The 16,366-nt window shown below is 40.3% G+C and overlaps 1 protein-coding gene across 1 annotated transcript in view; it reads left to right on the forward strand.

Annotated features, from left to right (window-relative positions):
* LOC126237363 (neutral ceramidase-like) overlaps positions 1 to 16,366 on the forward strand; it is a 327,593-nt gene that overhangs the window by 256,737 nt on the left and 54,490 nt on the right. Inside the window, exon 10 of the mRNA XM_049947431.1 lies at positions 15,195 to 15,413. Coding sequence (XP_049803388.1) covers positions 15,195 to 15,413 — 219 coding nt within the window. The remainder of the gene's footprint in view (positions 1 to 15,194; positions 15,414 to 16,366) is intronic.

Consider the following 16,366-nt stretch of genomic DNA (forward strand, 5'->3'; position numbering starts at 1 on the left):
ACATAAATTCAGCTACAAATTACCTTATATTTGAGCTCACTAACACATCCAACAAGCTGATCATTCACTGTGCATTATTATAGTGTTCCATAGCAGTGATTGCGCAGTGTGGTGGCGATTGCGTGTTGTTAGGTGGATTTGCAGGTAGAACTGCTGGACTATGTCATTTCTTGGTGACGATGATAGATACCAATTTCAGAATAATTCCAGCTCTTTGTCCATCCATCAGAGGCATTGGAAAACTTCAGGAAAAGACTCCCTCGGAACCAGCACAATATACAACTTTTAAATGGGCAGTTCGCAGTTTGGTAGCTCGTCCCGGACTGACTCTTGTACCACCTTTTCTACCTAGGCCAACCACAATTTGCGCGCGCTACTAAGTTTCGTTCCCGAGGGAAACCACACTACCTCTTACACACAAAATAACTAAGAATCCTAAGTGAAGGTCAGCAGTTTACATAACAACAAACAAACATTTTAAATAAAACAGAACATTTGCATATATTGGCAGTTCTACACAAATTTATTTAAATAAAGTTATTTAATTTTAAAGATAACCAAAGACATTATATGACAAAGACAAAACATATAATTTGCTCATATTGTACATATTACAGAGGTTACACTTCCTACAGTATCGAATTAATCGTACACTAATTACAGTAGTTCAACGATGGGATGTTGAACAAAACAGAAAGCTAAATGAATCAACAAAAAGGTATGTAGTGTCTAAGCTATGGTGTTACACTAACTAACCTAAGGACATCACACACATTCATGCCACAGGCAGGATTCGAACCTGCGACCGTAGCAGCAGCGCGGTACTGGACAGAAGCGCCTAGAACCTCTCAGCCACAGCCATACAAAAAACTGCTCAATAATCGAAAGTGGAATTAAATGTTTAAATAATGTTATAAGGCTTAGGCAGATTACATAAAACTATGCCAATATTAAATATTTCGAGTATCAGCGTAATCCGCAGATTAGTTTCTTGAAAAATCGACTTTTTACGAAAACTAGAATGTTGTTCTTCAGGATTTGGGTTACGTTTTATATAAACATCTTTGTAGTGATTTCATAAAGATCCATTTACTTTTAGTACTCCTTAGGCAAAACATTATTATCAGGAAAAGAAGTTGTAAAGACTTTTTAGATTAACTAACCTTTGTAATTAAGATAATGGCCGCACTAACTTTGATAAGTGTAATGAAGGAGTTGTACCATTTTTCAAGATGATACTGTAATTTGACTAAGGTGCAGACGATAGTAAAGAGACAGTTCATAGGTGACAATCTAACCTCGGTTTAAAGAGTTACCGAGCTGAGATTTTTATAGGACAACAGAGTGCAATTTTGCTCAGAGAAAAGTTGGTAACACTGTTCGTCTTCAACTAACAACGATGTAAATAACTTTTTCATCAAAAACGGTGCTGTGGGGGCACTGGTGAACATGCTGAAAGCGTCCTGCTGCAGGTGTTCCGTACGCTATCCGCACCAGGAGTGTACAAAAATCGACCTGTCTTCACTTGGGAGGTTATTTGATTACCGTCAGTCGTGCACTATGTGTCTTGCTCTGCTACATAAGCTGCCATGATTCTGTCCATGGCCGTGTCCACTAAGCATCGGATGGCGCTAAAGACGGCTCACATTTTTGTTTTTCTTTTATCGCATTATATATCGCGCTTATTTAGTGTAAATGTGTAAAAGTTAATTTGCGGAGATTAATAATATACTTGAAAACCTGTGTTTCGTTTTCGATGGTTTGTTTAATGTGCCACCCGTTTTGTAATAGAAAAACGCATGGACTATGCAGTGGTTTATTTACCACTTTTAATGCGGGCAGTTAACGATACTTATTATCAGACAGAACGTTTTTAGCAATACTTGGAACTTCGAGTGGAAATCGTCTCTGAACTGTGTAGAGTGCTGAATACAATACGAGAACTTTAATTCATTGCAAAGCTTTTCTTCAGCGTGTGAACTATTACCAGAATATAATGATTCGTTAAACGACAATAGACTTTTATTTATAATCGTAGTTCCTGACTCCTCTCAACTATACTTAACGAGTTAAAACATTTTATTTCTGTTTCTGCGAGCTGAGTAGGTATGTGGTTTGGAGATTAGAGGGAGCACATTCTCTCGCCGGCCGATGTGGCCGTGCTGTTCTAGGCGCTTCAGTCTGAAACCGCGTCACCGCTACGGTCGCAGGTTCGAATCCTGCCTCCGGCATGGATGTGTGTCATGTCCTTAGGTTAGTTAGGTTTAAGTAGTTCTAAGTTCTCGGGGACTGATGACAACAGATGTTAAGTCCCATAGTGCTCAGAGCCATTTGAACCATTTTTGAGCACATTCTCCATCGCTTTCTGGCTCTCCGCAGAAATCATTTTCAGGCTCCTTAAAAGGCAGTGGTATTTAAAAATTGCAGAAACATTCAAACTTCCAACAAAAATAACCGAATAACAAACCTCATTAATTTTAGCCGCTGCGCATACTGCAATATACAAGGTATCCAAAATTAAAGTCTCAGTTTCAAAACGCTGTAGAAAGCGAACCATTCCTCAGAATGGCGTCAAGTATGAACAGCATATTATTGACTCAGGGGGAAACAGGTGCTAAAAGCGTCATAATGTAAATTATGTCGGCTGCAGATGGCAGACGAAGTGCGATACGACGGCTATGATTTAAGTTGTACATTTACATCGCCCGCACTGTCCAAAGTGCATGACACACAAGTTCGACAGTCGGAACAGCTGCAGCACTGTTACGTAAGCCCATCCACCACGGCAAAGTCGTACCACATGGGATGCGAAATATCGGTTTTTAAGTGTCCTGAGGTGAAAAATCGCATAAAAAGCAAAATGATATCGGTTTGTCATGGGGCTAAAAACTGCATAAAAAGCAAAACGATATCGGTTTATTACTGTGGTGATTCTAGCGCAAGACATGTTCAGTATGTTACCCACCGTTGTCTGCCACGAGTTGAAATCGGGAGACAGCATGTTCCAATGTTCCACAACAGAGCGGAGTGTCTCGGGTGTCACGTTCAAAATGCGTTGCGCAACGCGTGCCTTCAGTTCAGCTACCTTCTCAGTTGGAGCACTGATCATAACCTCTTCCAGATAACTCGACAGCCAGAATTCACACAGATTCAGATCAGGTGATCTGATCGGGCAGGCTGTAAGGAAATTACGGCTGATAATTCTAGCATTTCCGAAGTGCCCTGTAGCAGCCACTTCCCTGGTTGCCCAACGTGCGGAGGAGCGCCTTCTTGCATAAACATGGTCTTACCGACACATCCACGCTGTTGAAGGGTTGGAATGACGTTGGTGCGCAAAAGATTCTCATAGCGTTTACCAGCGACGGTACAGATAACAAGACCCGCTGGACTCATCCCCTTGATCAAATACAGTCCTGCTATAAACGATGCCGTCAACTGGCGCCACATAATCAGCTTTGCAGCATGAAGTGGTACCAGTCGATGTGCGTGTGGATTTTCCGTTGTCCATATTCTGCAATTCTGTATATTGAGATGTCCTTAGAGAAGGAAATGTCGTCTGTCCACAGAATTTCCCATAGCCGTTCATTGTCCACTTCCATGAGAGGTCTACAAGAAACAGCTTCTGAAGATGGGTGATTTTGTATGGATAGCAGTGCAGGATGTTTCGTAGGATTTTATGAACCGTGCTTGCAGGCATGTCCAACATTCGGCCAATTACCTGTGCAATACACGTCTACACACCACCGCTCGACCCCTCATCCTGTGGCCACATCTTCGACAGACATCAGGTCAACTGCTGTTCTCCATCTCCGCAGTACACTTCAAAAGAACCTGTTTTTTTATTATTTTGTGTTATTTTCTCCAGACCCTTAACAGACATCAAACCACCGTCATTTTCATACCCTTGCGTGTCCGGAACTTCTGCAGGGCTACTAGCGCACAGTGACCGTTCTTGTAAAAGAGTTTTACCAGCAGCGCGCGATCTTTCGTGGACAGTCATGTTGGGTATCCCGGACGCAAACTGAGGGATATCCGTATTCCATGAGTTTGTTGGTTTGCATACGCTGACGCTTACAGTCCCAACGATTAGTCAAATTTAGTTAAATTTTATTTTTGCTTCATGACGCTTCTCCCTGCGCCAGTAATATGCTGTTGAGATTTAATGTCATTCTGAGCAATGGTGCTCTTTTTACATCGTTTTGAAACCAGAACATTAATCATGTATATCTTGTACATAGGAAAAAAGTCAAAGTCTTCTGACAAAATTTCAGGGGTCGTTCAGGGTATTTTCCGAGTATTTTGGCATACGAAATGCGTCGTCTACAGTGACTCAGTGCATAGTAATAATGAAAAATTGTTTGAATTCTTACCCCAGTTGATTTTTTTGTAAAAATACCATCACATCATTGAAAAAGTGTGTAATGTGGAATTACCGAAATGTACACCTCGAAACACAGAGCAGTGAAACAACCCTCGCCACAAAAGTACTGTGAAATGGTTGTCATTGCAGCAGGAACAGTTGAATACAGCACTGTGGTCCCGCTCTTCCTTTGTATTCAGCGAACAAAAATACCAGTTGTATATCGGCCCACACTCCATCCATAGTGCCGTATATCACTGCTAACATGCAATAATCACTGCAAGAAAAGTCCATGAGTAAGACCTAAGCGGTACTGAATCGAAGCTTGAAGGCAGTAAAGTTGGCAATAGCGTTGTCGAGGATGGCCTTTCTGCTGTCTGAACAAGAACTTATGCGGTTGAGTGATGGCGTGGAGGCGGCAGCGATCAAGATCGCTCTTCTTGTGAATGAATTGAAGATTGACGTGATGAGCAGGATTTATGCGTTTTGAAGAGACCAACTCCATCCACTAGTGATCGGAACCCCATCGTTCAAAAGAGTTCATAATTTTAAATATCTGGAGCGGAGGAGAGGTAGTCTTTACAAGAGGCCACACCACGTGACGCAGGAAACAAAACGTGGACCCAAATAGCAAACTGATCGTACTTCATTCTGACAAGCGAATATTTTCATGAGTAAATAGGCTATTTCTACGAAACTAGGCGGGGATGTAGATGGTCACAATAATACAATATGCATTTTTTCGTTTCTACCCAATACCAATTTTAAGAGGGAAAACAAACCCCAAAACGTAATTTGGCGTATTAAACTTAGAGGAAATATCTTCGAAACCGTATTATTTAGAATATGAGTTGAAATGTAATTGACGTTCTTGAAAACTGCATCGTCAATATTCGAAATAACACGAAATTTTGCAAATCACCCCATTATCATTAATTAATTTTGAAAAATGAAACGTTTTGTAAAATTTAATTTAAAAAACTTTCACGCCACATCCAACCATCTCTAAAAAAGTTGGTTTCTGAAATACCATTTTTGAAAAATAAGCTGCACACAATGTGCTGTCAGAATATTTTCAACATACCTAATTATAATATCTAATCGTTCATTGTTACTCTTATCATTTATTGTACTTATCTGAATTATTTTGTTTTATGCTTGCATTCATGTTTTTTCGTTTTCTAGTTTACCATTTCACATTCGTGTATTTTCTTGATTGAAAATAGCAAGTAACTCATAATTATGACACAATATCATCACAATAACGGCAATCTGTAAAAAAATACTTCACGCAAACCTTGTTTCACACCAGCGCATAAAATGAACTAAATTCCTTCATGTAATGCACACCATCGACAACACAATACCAAACAAACTTCAGCAGGATTTCAAACTGTGACTGGTCATCCTCTAAAGACGATTTTTTTCACACTGATCACCTCTCTTTTAATAGTTTAAAAGAAACTTGTGGAGTATTTGGGCCGAGAATCCGAGAATATTGTTTTCAAGCCCCAGATGTTCTTGTGGCGGATCGAAACCCGTTAAACTTACTCTGACCACGTAAAAACATATTTGAGCGAAGTTTTCTTTCCAGTGCGGGAGAAAAATCTGTATTATTGTTAGATTCCTGGGATGGTCAATGTAAAAGAATCGTTTTGAGCGTCGTAGCTGAGGACGAAGGCCCTATTCATCTCATGGTCCCAAAAGGCTCGACGGGATAGGTAATGCCATTGGAAGAGTCTGGCATTCGATGCTGAAGAACTCTCTGACAAGATTTTGAGATCTAGTTTTGCTGAATGATCAGGATGTTGAAATCCTCTTGAGATACAATATAATGAAGCTGGAGTCACTAGTATATAATAAAATCTCTTCACCAAAGCTTTCCAATGTATTGAAATATGCCTGATACAAGTTAGCATGTGTAGAGGACCACCCGCAACAATATGAAATCCTGCTATATTTTATTTTGTCTTGTCCGTCGTGCATATTACGTGAAGAAATTTCATTCATTTTATGCGCATAGTGCGAAAAATACGTTATTTTTAACAAGTTCTGTAGAAGTTGTGACTATTGAAACGATCGTGCATCAAAATAATAAGTTATCTATTACTTTAAATTAACAAAATATACCTATGTGAAACGGTAAACCGAAAAACAAAAACATGAACTTAAAACATAGTAGCAGATTAAAGTATAAAACAAAAATATGTAAGGTAAATAATTAAAATACTCTGCCAAATTTCATCAAGATAGTTTATTTACACTTGGGAATGTTCCCTTGTGAGTCAGCTTGTAAAATCTCACATTCTCTCAAGGAACTGCAAACTTCAACTGTGCAAAACACAGATCCAACGGGTAGGACTATATGGCTGTGAAACTTGGACTGTTCGGAAAAAAAGACTAAAATGATCTACTCCTTTTCGGAAGGCATATCTTAAGGAAGATCTGTGGTGCAGTACTGTAAGAGATAACTAGGCTATGGAGCATCCAGCACAATTTGTAACTGGATGAGATCTTCAAGAAACCAAATATTTAAGGCCTGATGCGAACCAAAAGGCCAGTATGAGCAGGGAATTTTGCTTCCAGATCTGTGGATTTTACGCCCCACAGAAGAATGCCGCTGAACAGACCAGTGAAAAGATGGTGAGATGGAATCCGTAAGGATTTGCTGCAGATTGGTGGTAGAAAGCAGGAAACAGAATTCTGTGAAAGAGGAGCGCGTGGTCCTTTGGGCCTTATCGCGTAAAATAAGTAAATGAGTAAGTGTGTAAGTACTGTTGTCAATGGCATGTACCGTGAGTAAATGAATAAGTTTGTGTACAAAAAAGTTTCATAGCGCGTATCGTTGATATTTGCATTGTAGTGCAGATATTCTTAGTGCAATGCAAATACGAAGATAAATGGTGGTAAGAAAACAAATGAAATGCAATTCGCTAACAATCAACTGTGGTGTTGTGACCAGTCGAAACTAGTCATCTGGCCATAATTGTGGGTTCTTTGACTGCTGTGAGAGATAGCACATGGGAACTACAACATATAAAATATTAGTTCACCTTATTACAAGGATAATACTGTAATAATAGATTTCGGCTTTTACTCCGTAATCGAGTACATTGCTAAAAGTTGTTAGACAATTAAACGCGAGGCAAATGAAAATTGGTAGGGATATTTCTGCATCTGAAAGATCGTGCACGTAAAGTTTGTCGCCAGTAGCTTAAGAATGAGGGCGGAGACCAGGTTTGCTTTAAATACACGCAGCAACGGTCGTGAGCGCTGCCTTTGAGACTGGTCTTGGTGAGTTGATCTTAGTCAATAACGTCTTTAAGGCGGCAAAGCCCTAGTTATCAACACCTGATTGAGTTTGAATGAGGTCGTGTAATAGGACTACGAGAAGCTACATGTTTCTTCTGAGATATTGGAGAAAGGCGTGACAGGAATGTAGCCATTGTAAATTATTGTTGGCACCAGTAGATACGAGAATGTACGGTCGCAAGGAAACCGGACTCTGGACGGTCACACAGCACTGCCGCGAGGGAAGACCATCGTGTTCGGTGTATGGCCCTGATGGATCACACTGCATCTGCAACAGCAATCTGAGCAATAGTTGGCGCCACAATGAACTGTTACAGACTGGTTATTTCAAGGACAGCTCCGAGCCAGACGCCTTGTAACGTGCATTCAATTGACCCCAACCCACCGCCATTTGCGACAGCAGTGCTGTCGAGCGAGAGCTCTTTGGAGGTCAGGATGGAGGTTGTAGTTACTGATGAAAGCTGGTTCTACCTAGGTGATGGCCGCGTGTTGGTTAGAAGGAGGCCAGTTGTGGGCTTATTTGTAGACCTGCTGAACCTACACATGGACGTCTTGTCTGGGGTGCGATTTCGTATGACATAAGGAGCACTCTTGTGGTTCTCCCACGCACCATGACTGAAAAACTTTTCATAAGTTTGGTGATTCGACGTGCTGGGCTGCCATTCATGAACAGAATTCCAGGACATGTTTTCCAGCAGGATAACGCTCGCCCACATACCGCTGTTGTAACACAGTACGCTCTAGAGGTGTCGACATGTCGTCTTGGGCTACTCAGCTACCATTTCTGTCTCCAGTGGAGCACGTATTGGACGTCATTCAACAATTCAACGACAGCACCATCGTCTCTCACATTTTGCATTAACCGTCCCTGTATTGATCGACCAAGTGCCACGGGCATGGAACTCCACCCCACAAACTGACATCCGACACCTCTACAACACAGTGCATGTACGTTTGCACGCTTGCATTAAACGTTCTAGCGGTGCACCGGTTATTAATGCACCAGCATTTCACACTTGTAATCGCTGATCTCGCGGTTACATTAATCTGTGGTCTTGCACTGTTAACCACTTATGTTTCCAGAATGAGATTTTCACTCTGCAGCGGAGTGTAGGAGACGAGGTACTGGCAGAAGTAAAGCTGTGACGACGGGGCGTGTGTCGTGCTTGGGTAGCTCAGGTGGTATGCGGTAGTACAACAAAATGCATGTCAGCAAAGGTTGTAAGTCTGACATTGAAAAAAATAATAAAAAGAGAATAATAAAAAAATAAAAAAAGAGTAGCGTTGATGTCTCAGTCTGAGCTTCAAACCAAAAAATAAAAATAAAAAAGTTGGCACAGCACTTGCCCACGAAAGGTAAAGTCCCGAGTTCGAGTCTCGGCCCGGCACACAGTTTTAATCTGCCAGGAAGTTTCAACCACTTATGTTGCCTAGACAGTGTATTCCCGGACTTTCATTACTCTACATTAATTATTTTTTGATGTTGAGATCTTTCTTCCGTCAGTGTATTTTCTGCAACTGGTAAGAAGACGTTTCGGATGCAATATTGAAAATTGTTATCTTGCATTTCTCCAGATTACAAGAGTTTTTCGTGTAAGCAGGGCTTCTTTAATGTTTTGATCATAATTTGCCTTGAGGTTCCTGCAGACAGTTAACCATCTGCGGAAACTGTAATCCAATGATACTTACCACTGGGAATGTTGTATACGAATGTGTCAAAGCCTGCATCAACTGCACGAGTGACTACGTCTTATTTTCTCTCGGACTGATAAAGTACATCCTACAGGCAATTCTTGCACGAAACCTTACTAATGCGCTTTAGTATTTTAGGCAATAACAAGAAGCTTCGTCTTCACGTCATGTATATAGTATTACACATTTACTTCATGTAAACCTTGTACTGTTGTGACTACCTTTTCCTTAAAATTTCTTGAATGTGTTCAATGAGGTCGAACAAGACTGCAAGTCAGTAATGTTCATCTTTCGATTCAGATGGCTCAGTCTCTTAGATCATCCCCAGTAATGGTGCATTGACACTCACAAGCAGTTCTAAATTTTTCGAGCAGGTTTCCTTTCACACTTACATGAGTTTCATTTCGGCACATATTTCGTACTGTGTGTAAATCTTTCTTCCATTTACATAATTCACGTTCAGATTGTATGACTTGAAACCGGCGCTGGACACTGCTTAAATTTGTGTTTTCTCCCTCCTGTGTGTAACCAACAAATTTACAACATTTTCTTTGTCAATGAAAGCTTTACTGTACATTTTTCATGGGGCTAAGGAGGTACTGTCGTCACTGAATTCACAACTCTGGATCATCAGAGTTATTTCCTGATTCTCCTAATGTTACAGCATTTTCTAACGAAAGGTCGGCATAATTCGAATGAATGTCCAAGAAATTAACTATTAAAATAACACTTAAGTGGGTCTTCATCTGTACTAAGCTGAAAATATTAAATGCATTCCATATTACTGTGTGATCGTGGAACCTGGACAGATCCTATTAGCAAGCATTTACGAAGAAAACACAAAGAGAATTATTGATGTTCCATCTTTATTGTTAACACTTAGCGATACTGTTGCAGTAACTGTTAGTTGGTCGGTCGGTTGGTTGATTTGGGGAGGGGGGGGGGGGCGGACGAAAAAGTGAGGTCATATGTCGCATCGGATTAGGGAAGGATGGGGAAGCAAGTCGGCCGTGCCCTCTCAAAGGAACCATCCCCGCATTTGCTGAAGCGATATAGGGAAATCACAGTAAACCTAAATCAGGATGGCTGGAGGAGGGTTTGAACCGTCATCCCCACGAATACTAGGACAGTGTGCTAACCACTGCACCACCTCACTCGGTAACTGTTAATTATTATGGATATTAAATTCGAAAGAATAGTAACTATGAGCATTGAGTCAGAAGAATTATCAACAGAAACCGAATTTCGCTTTACAAAGTACGATCGTGTTGTTCCATATTATCTGATTAACAATGTGCTGTCATCCAGGGACACGTACCTACCGTGTTGTGCGGTAGCTGTCTGCTACAGATCAATAAGTGTGTGCATTTCTCCAGCCACTTGGTGAGCTTCGAAAATTTGGCAATTTTCAACATTTTTCAAATAATCACCATGTGTCTTAGCAGCTAATTTATTGACAGAGTGTTTCTTTCGATATATTCTTCCTGTACAACAAATTTCAGGACGGGTTTCAAAATGTCAAATTGGACCAAAAACTATTGATTCGACTAACAACATCAGTACTTGTAAAGCTTTCCTGTTTACAGTGGCCATGCATGTAAGTGATGCTAGGTTCCAGAAGGCTGTTATTATAACATATGTTGTGTATGTGAAGCTACATATTAAACAACATACATTAAATGGCATTGCAGCATTAGTGCTAGATATTCTGTTGATGCACACATATAATACTGGTTGAAATGATCTTACATCATTTGACACTATGAAAGAGTCTGCAACACAGCTGAATTTTATGAAAGTGACATAATGATATTAAGCAACTGAAGAAGCTTATACTTCGTATCTATTAGTGGTGAAAATAACATACAGCAACGAACCAATATTATCAAATGTATTTCATCGCCCTTTACTGGTTTCTGAGGTTTTCAGACCATTCACCAGTGAAGTTAAGTTATATATTCTTCCTATTCACAAGTCACAAGTTGGCTGCCAGAAAGGTAACACACTACTTCACAATAACATGTATGTTACACATGAATTATCGATATATTGTGTTCGATTTTGGACGGTGTTGTATCTAACATCATTCAACTGCAATACCTAATTGCCTCTATTTTATTTTACATAACGTATATACTGTGCTTCTCATTTAAACAGGCTGTGTCAAATAATGATATTTAACACATTTACGGGATTATTCACATTTGCATTTCTTGGATACATATTTTTTTTCTTCAGCTGGTGCTAAATACGAAATTTAACAGTTATTGTGATATCGTTTACAGGATAATAATACCTGTTAAAATTACATAACTACCATCAGCTGCATATCTTTCCATTCTATACATCTGTGATATATTGACAAAGCCACAGTTTTCATTAAAAAAGAATCACAATTTGTCACTGAATATATTTGTAATGGGTGTAAGGGCATATACATTATTGGTGGCTGAGGTCAGTGTACTGAACAAAATTACATCAGTATTTAAATCATTTGCTAACTAATAATTATAGCAATTACAAGTAGTATGTTTTTAGATTGGTTAGTATCTCCGGGTACATGTGGCAAGAGCAAGCCGTTAATGCTTGTTTTCCTCTGGTCAGATATTGAACATCCTGTGTATGTATGTATGAATGTGTGTGTGTGTGAGAGAGAGAGAGAGAGAGAGGGGGGGGGGAGGGTGTATAGTATTTGGTTACATCTGTAGTAGTCGCTTTTCTGTAATCTGACGTATTAGTTTCGTTTTCTGTACACATATTTAATTGTACTGCAGTTTATAGAATTTGCTAAGGCTGTGTTATCACTGAGTCAATAGAGAATACGTATCTCTTGTCTCTGCTAAACAGAAACCTAATGCAGCGTTATTCCAAGTGGTGCATGCGATGTAGCTAATTCTATTTTCTAAAACATTAATTGTATGTGGATAGTTTGCAAACTGTTGCATAGAAGAGGATCTAAAGTTTCGATTACTACCACAAGAGCTCTTACCTGCAGGCAGACAGTACACGTCATCCGTAAGAGGGTACCACTATCAATAATATGTGTTGTTGATTCAAAAAGAAGTGAGTCGATCATTTCAGTTCAGAGTCTTTGATCATCAGTGAACAAACAATTAGAAAATACATAAGCTACTGGATAAAGCTATTTGAACAAAGAGGATATCTCTCCAAAATACTAAGCATGGGCCAAATGTACATATCAGGTGAAAATTTAGATGCAGCAGGAGGGGATTACACTGAACATTTTTGACTTGTATTTGTGAAATTCGTCACTTGCTGTTTCCATGTGTGTGTAGATCATTCAAATTTATATTTCCTGAAATAAAAGTAATTATATCGATATTTAAAATGTTGAGCCGTCTTGCTATTGACGCTGGATAAATGCTTAAGTCACTAGATGTAAGGCAACTGCTTTATTAATGCGTTTCGAATAGACTCATCTCCAGAACACCAGGAAAAGGCTAGCAAAATGAAAAATGAAATGATGACATGACCATATGGCACTGATGGTAGGGAATCATCTTTGGGGAAATTGAGCCACTGAATTGCAAATCTTTTCAGTTGATGCCAAATTGAGTGACTTACTTGTCGATGCTGATGAAATGATTGTGAGAACAATACAACACCCAGTCCCAGCAGAGAAAATCTCTGAACCAACCAGGAATCGAACCTAGATCTGCTGCATGGCAGTGAGATGTGCTGAACACTCAGAGAAAGGGTCGACACAAAAATGAAGAATATCACAATGATGGCAGCTAAAAGAGAAACAAAAAAATACAATGAAGAGTGCGTGAAAAACACACACCAAGTCAGGGAGAAGAACTAGAAACAAGCATTATGGGGTTATGTGAATCTGACACATTCCAAAATGTAGGTGAATGCCCAAGACATAAAGAATGACTAATAGAACGAAGTGCCCAGCAGGTGGAGCTAGTGGTATTATGTTGTATCGAAGAACACACAATAAAAATATAATTTAAAATACAGGGAAGACGTAAAAGAATGCTCCTACGTATGGTGAACCTCAGCTACACAAATAAAATTTAAAAAACGTGTAAAAAATGACATTGCTAAAACAGCTCAGTATATGTAACTTGAAGTAGGTTGGTTGGTTGGTTTTGGGGAAGGAGACCAGACAGCGAGGTCATCGGTCTCATCGGAGTAGGGGAGGATGGGGAAGGAAGTCGGCCGTGCCCTTTCAAAGGAACCATCCCGGCATTTGCCTGGAGCGATTTAGGGAAATCACGGAAAACCTAAATCAGGATGGCCGGACGCGGGATTGAACCGTCGTCCTCCCGAATGCGAGTCCAGTGTCTAACCACTGCGCCACCTCGCTCGGTACCTTGAAGTAGGGATAGCGGGGAGATGGGAGGGGTCGAAATATCAGTGGAGCAGGATAAACATTTCACACTGCCAGGAGATAACAAAAAAGAAAAACTATAAACATATTTAAAACATGTTGTATATCATGCAGTAAAAGTAAGGCTATAATGTGACATAATTAGAATTAGTAACTTACGATTTTTATAACTTTTATGCTGTTTTGTTTGTTCCTGTCTTATCATATTTCGTTATATGATTGTTTGTTTCATCATGCACTTTGCAGTATAATGTCACCATAAGGGGCCTACTGATACTTGTGGATACATACAATTTGCTTAGTGTTACCTGTCATTAAAGTGTGTCGTTGTTATTTGGCAGCCATCACCTACGGTCTCTCTGACATTCCGTATTTTTGCATGATGCAATATGCAAGCTTCGTCCATGTGCTTCTCTCCAAGATACATAAAAACACTAATCTGTTGGCTGAGCCCTTCGTCCTTCGTGCTGTACTTAAATAAAAAAAATTGTAGTAGTTTTTAAGCCTGCTATCTCTTTACAGACACCTATGACAAAGATACACTCTCATTTCAATGTAATTCAGGTGAGAGGACATTTTAGTCTTATTGTTATTGTTTATTTTGTATACAACATAATTTTGGTTTTAGATACGTTTATACTTTTTTACTTTGCTGTTATTATTTCTGTAATTAAATAAATTTATACTCTGCATTCGTGTTTTCCCCCTCTCCTTTTTCCCCACTCCCTGATTCCTACTTTAAGTTGCATATACTCCATTGTTTTAGCTATAATACATTTTGAAATGTCTTTTAGGTACACTTTTAACATTTTATTTGTGTTCCTGTGGTTTATAAATGCCACAATTCTTTCACTACTTCCCTGTATTTTAAAATACATTTCTCTGATGGATTCAATGCGACGGTATGATACCAGTAGCTCTACCTACTGGGCACTTTGGTATCTTAGGCGCTATGCCATGCCTTGTGCACTCAGTTACGTTTTGGAATGTGCCATATTCATACGACTCCATATTGCGTGCTGGAAGTCCTTTTCCCTGACTTGGTATGTCTTTTTCATGCACTCTTCATTGTATTTTCTTGTTTGTCTTTTAGCTACCACTACTGGGCTACTCTTGACTTTTGTAACCTTTTTCAGACATTCTGAAGATGAGTTTTTTTTCGGAATACATCAATAAAGCAGTTGCCTTACATCTAATGGCCACAAAGTATTTATCCACCGACCATGTCAGCATTGTTCAGCACTTTAAATTTCATAAAATGGAAGCATAGCTTTTGCATGACCATATGTCACATCTTATTATATTAGATTCAGCTTTTGCTATAAGCTGTATTAAAAAAACTAAGAAAGCTGCTGACTGAGAAGCTGATAGGTTACTATGTGATTTAGAAAGTGTTGTATGTGCTTACTATTGAGGTAAACCGGGCCACCTGTGCTCTATCTACAGTGTGTGTTTTGCGCAATCTGGCAGATGACATTCCCATTCGAGTGGCAGCCCCAAGTGGTTTCGACGCATATCGGGCGTGTGGGAAACCTCGTGCTGATGTGCGTGCCGGGCGAGTTCACCACCATGTCGGGACGGCGCATGCGCGATGTCGTTCGGCAGGTGTTCGGCCAGGACACGACGCCGGTGGTCGCCGGACTGTGCAACACGTACAGCAACTACGTCACCACGCCAGAGGAGTACCAGGTGGGTTCGCACAACACGTACTGACCGCTAGTCGTCGGAGAGTTGTCTGCTGCCACTATTTTGTCCTCTGGCGGTGCTTAACAGCAGACGCTGGAGCAGTGCCATTCTGCGGCCGCTGTGATGTGGGGTCCCACCAGCAGTGCAAGCACAAACGGGGAGCCAAATCTGACCAGAAAATACTGTTTATGAATTAACTGACAGAGATACATTAGTTCTTATACCTCACGTACTAGTATTTTACGCTTATGAAAGATGCCTTTACCTTGTTCAGCAATTGCAAATGCATGCTATTGTCACAGTATCTTGTATACTTATTTATGTAACATAATAAAGAAATGACTGCGACTGAACAGATATTCGGCTGTCTAGTGCAAATCTTCTTATTTGATGCCTCTTCGCGTCACTTGCGTGCCGATCGCAATTAATGATGATGACAACACAACATTCAGTCCACCAGCTGAAAAAGTCTTCACTCTGGCAGTGAAATCGAATCCGGGACTTCCTCATCTAGATGCGGCAACGCTAACCAAGGTTTTTCTTTCGTTCTTCATTTTGATCGTTAATATTCTCGGCGTTTGGTCTGGTCGGACGTCACATGATATTTGTTCAAACAGATCATTTAATACTTCACTCAGTTTCTTTTTGTTGCAGAGGGTAGGCAGCCCTCTGACAGGACACGCCGAGCTACTGTGCCGGCACCACTAGACCCTGAGCCGCAGGTACATGTCTGTCACTACATGGTTCCTGCGGCAACAGTGTGCTTGGTCCACACAGCTTCTGCCTACACGACTAACACTTCTTCAACTATAAAGTTCTTTGCTGCTGTTTCGATATGGTATTGTAGGATCTCAAAAGGGCAGCGAGCAGGCACTGAAGCAATTATGCATGCCTGAAGGCTACCGATTTTTGCCTATTCCTGGCAATTGGGCACGGGAGTGGTACTGTGTGGCTAC

The sequence above is a fragment of the Schistocerca nitens genome, chromosome 2 (assembly GCF_023898315.1).
Source record: "Schistocerca nitens isolate TAMUIC-IGC-003100 chromosome 2, iqSchNite1.1, whole genome shotgun sequence".
Lineage (NCBI taxonomy): Eukaryota > Metazoa > Arthropoda > Insecta > Orthoptera > Acrididae > Schistocerca > Schistocerca nitens.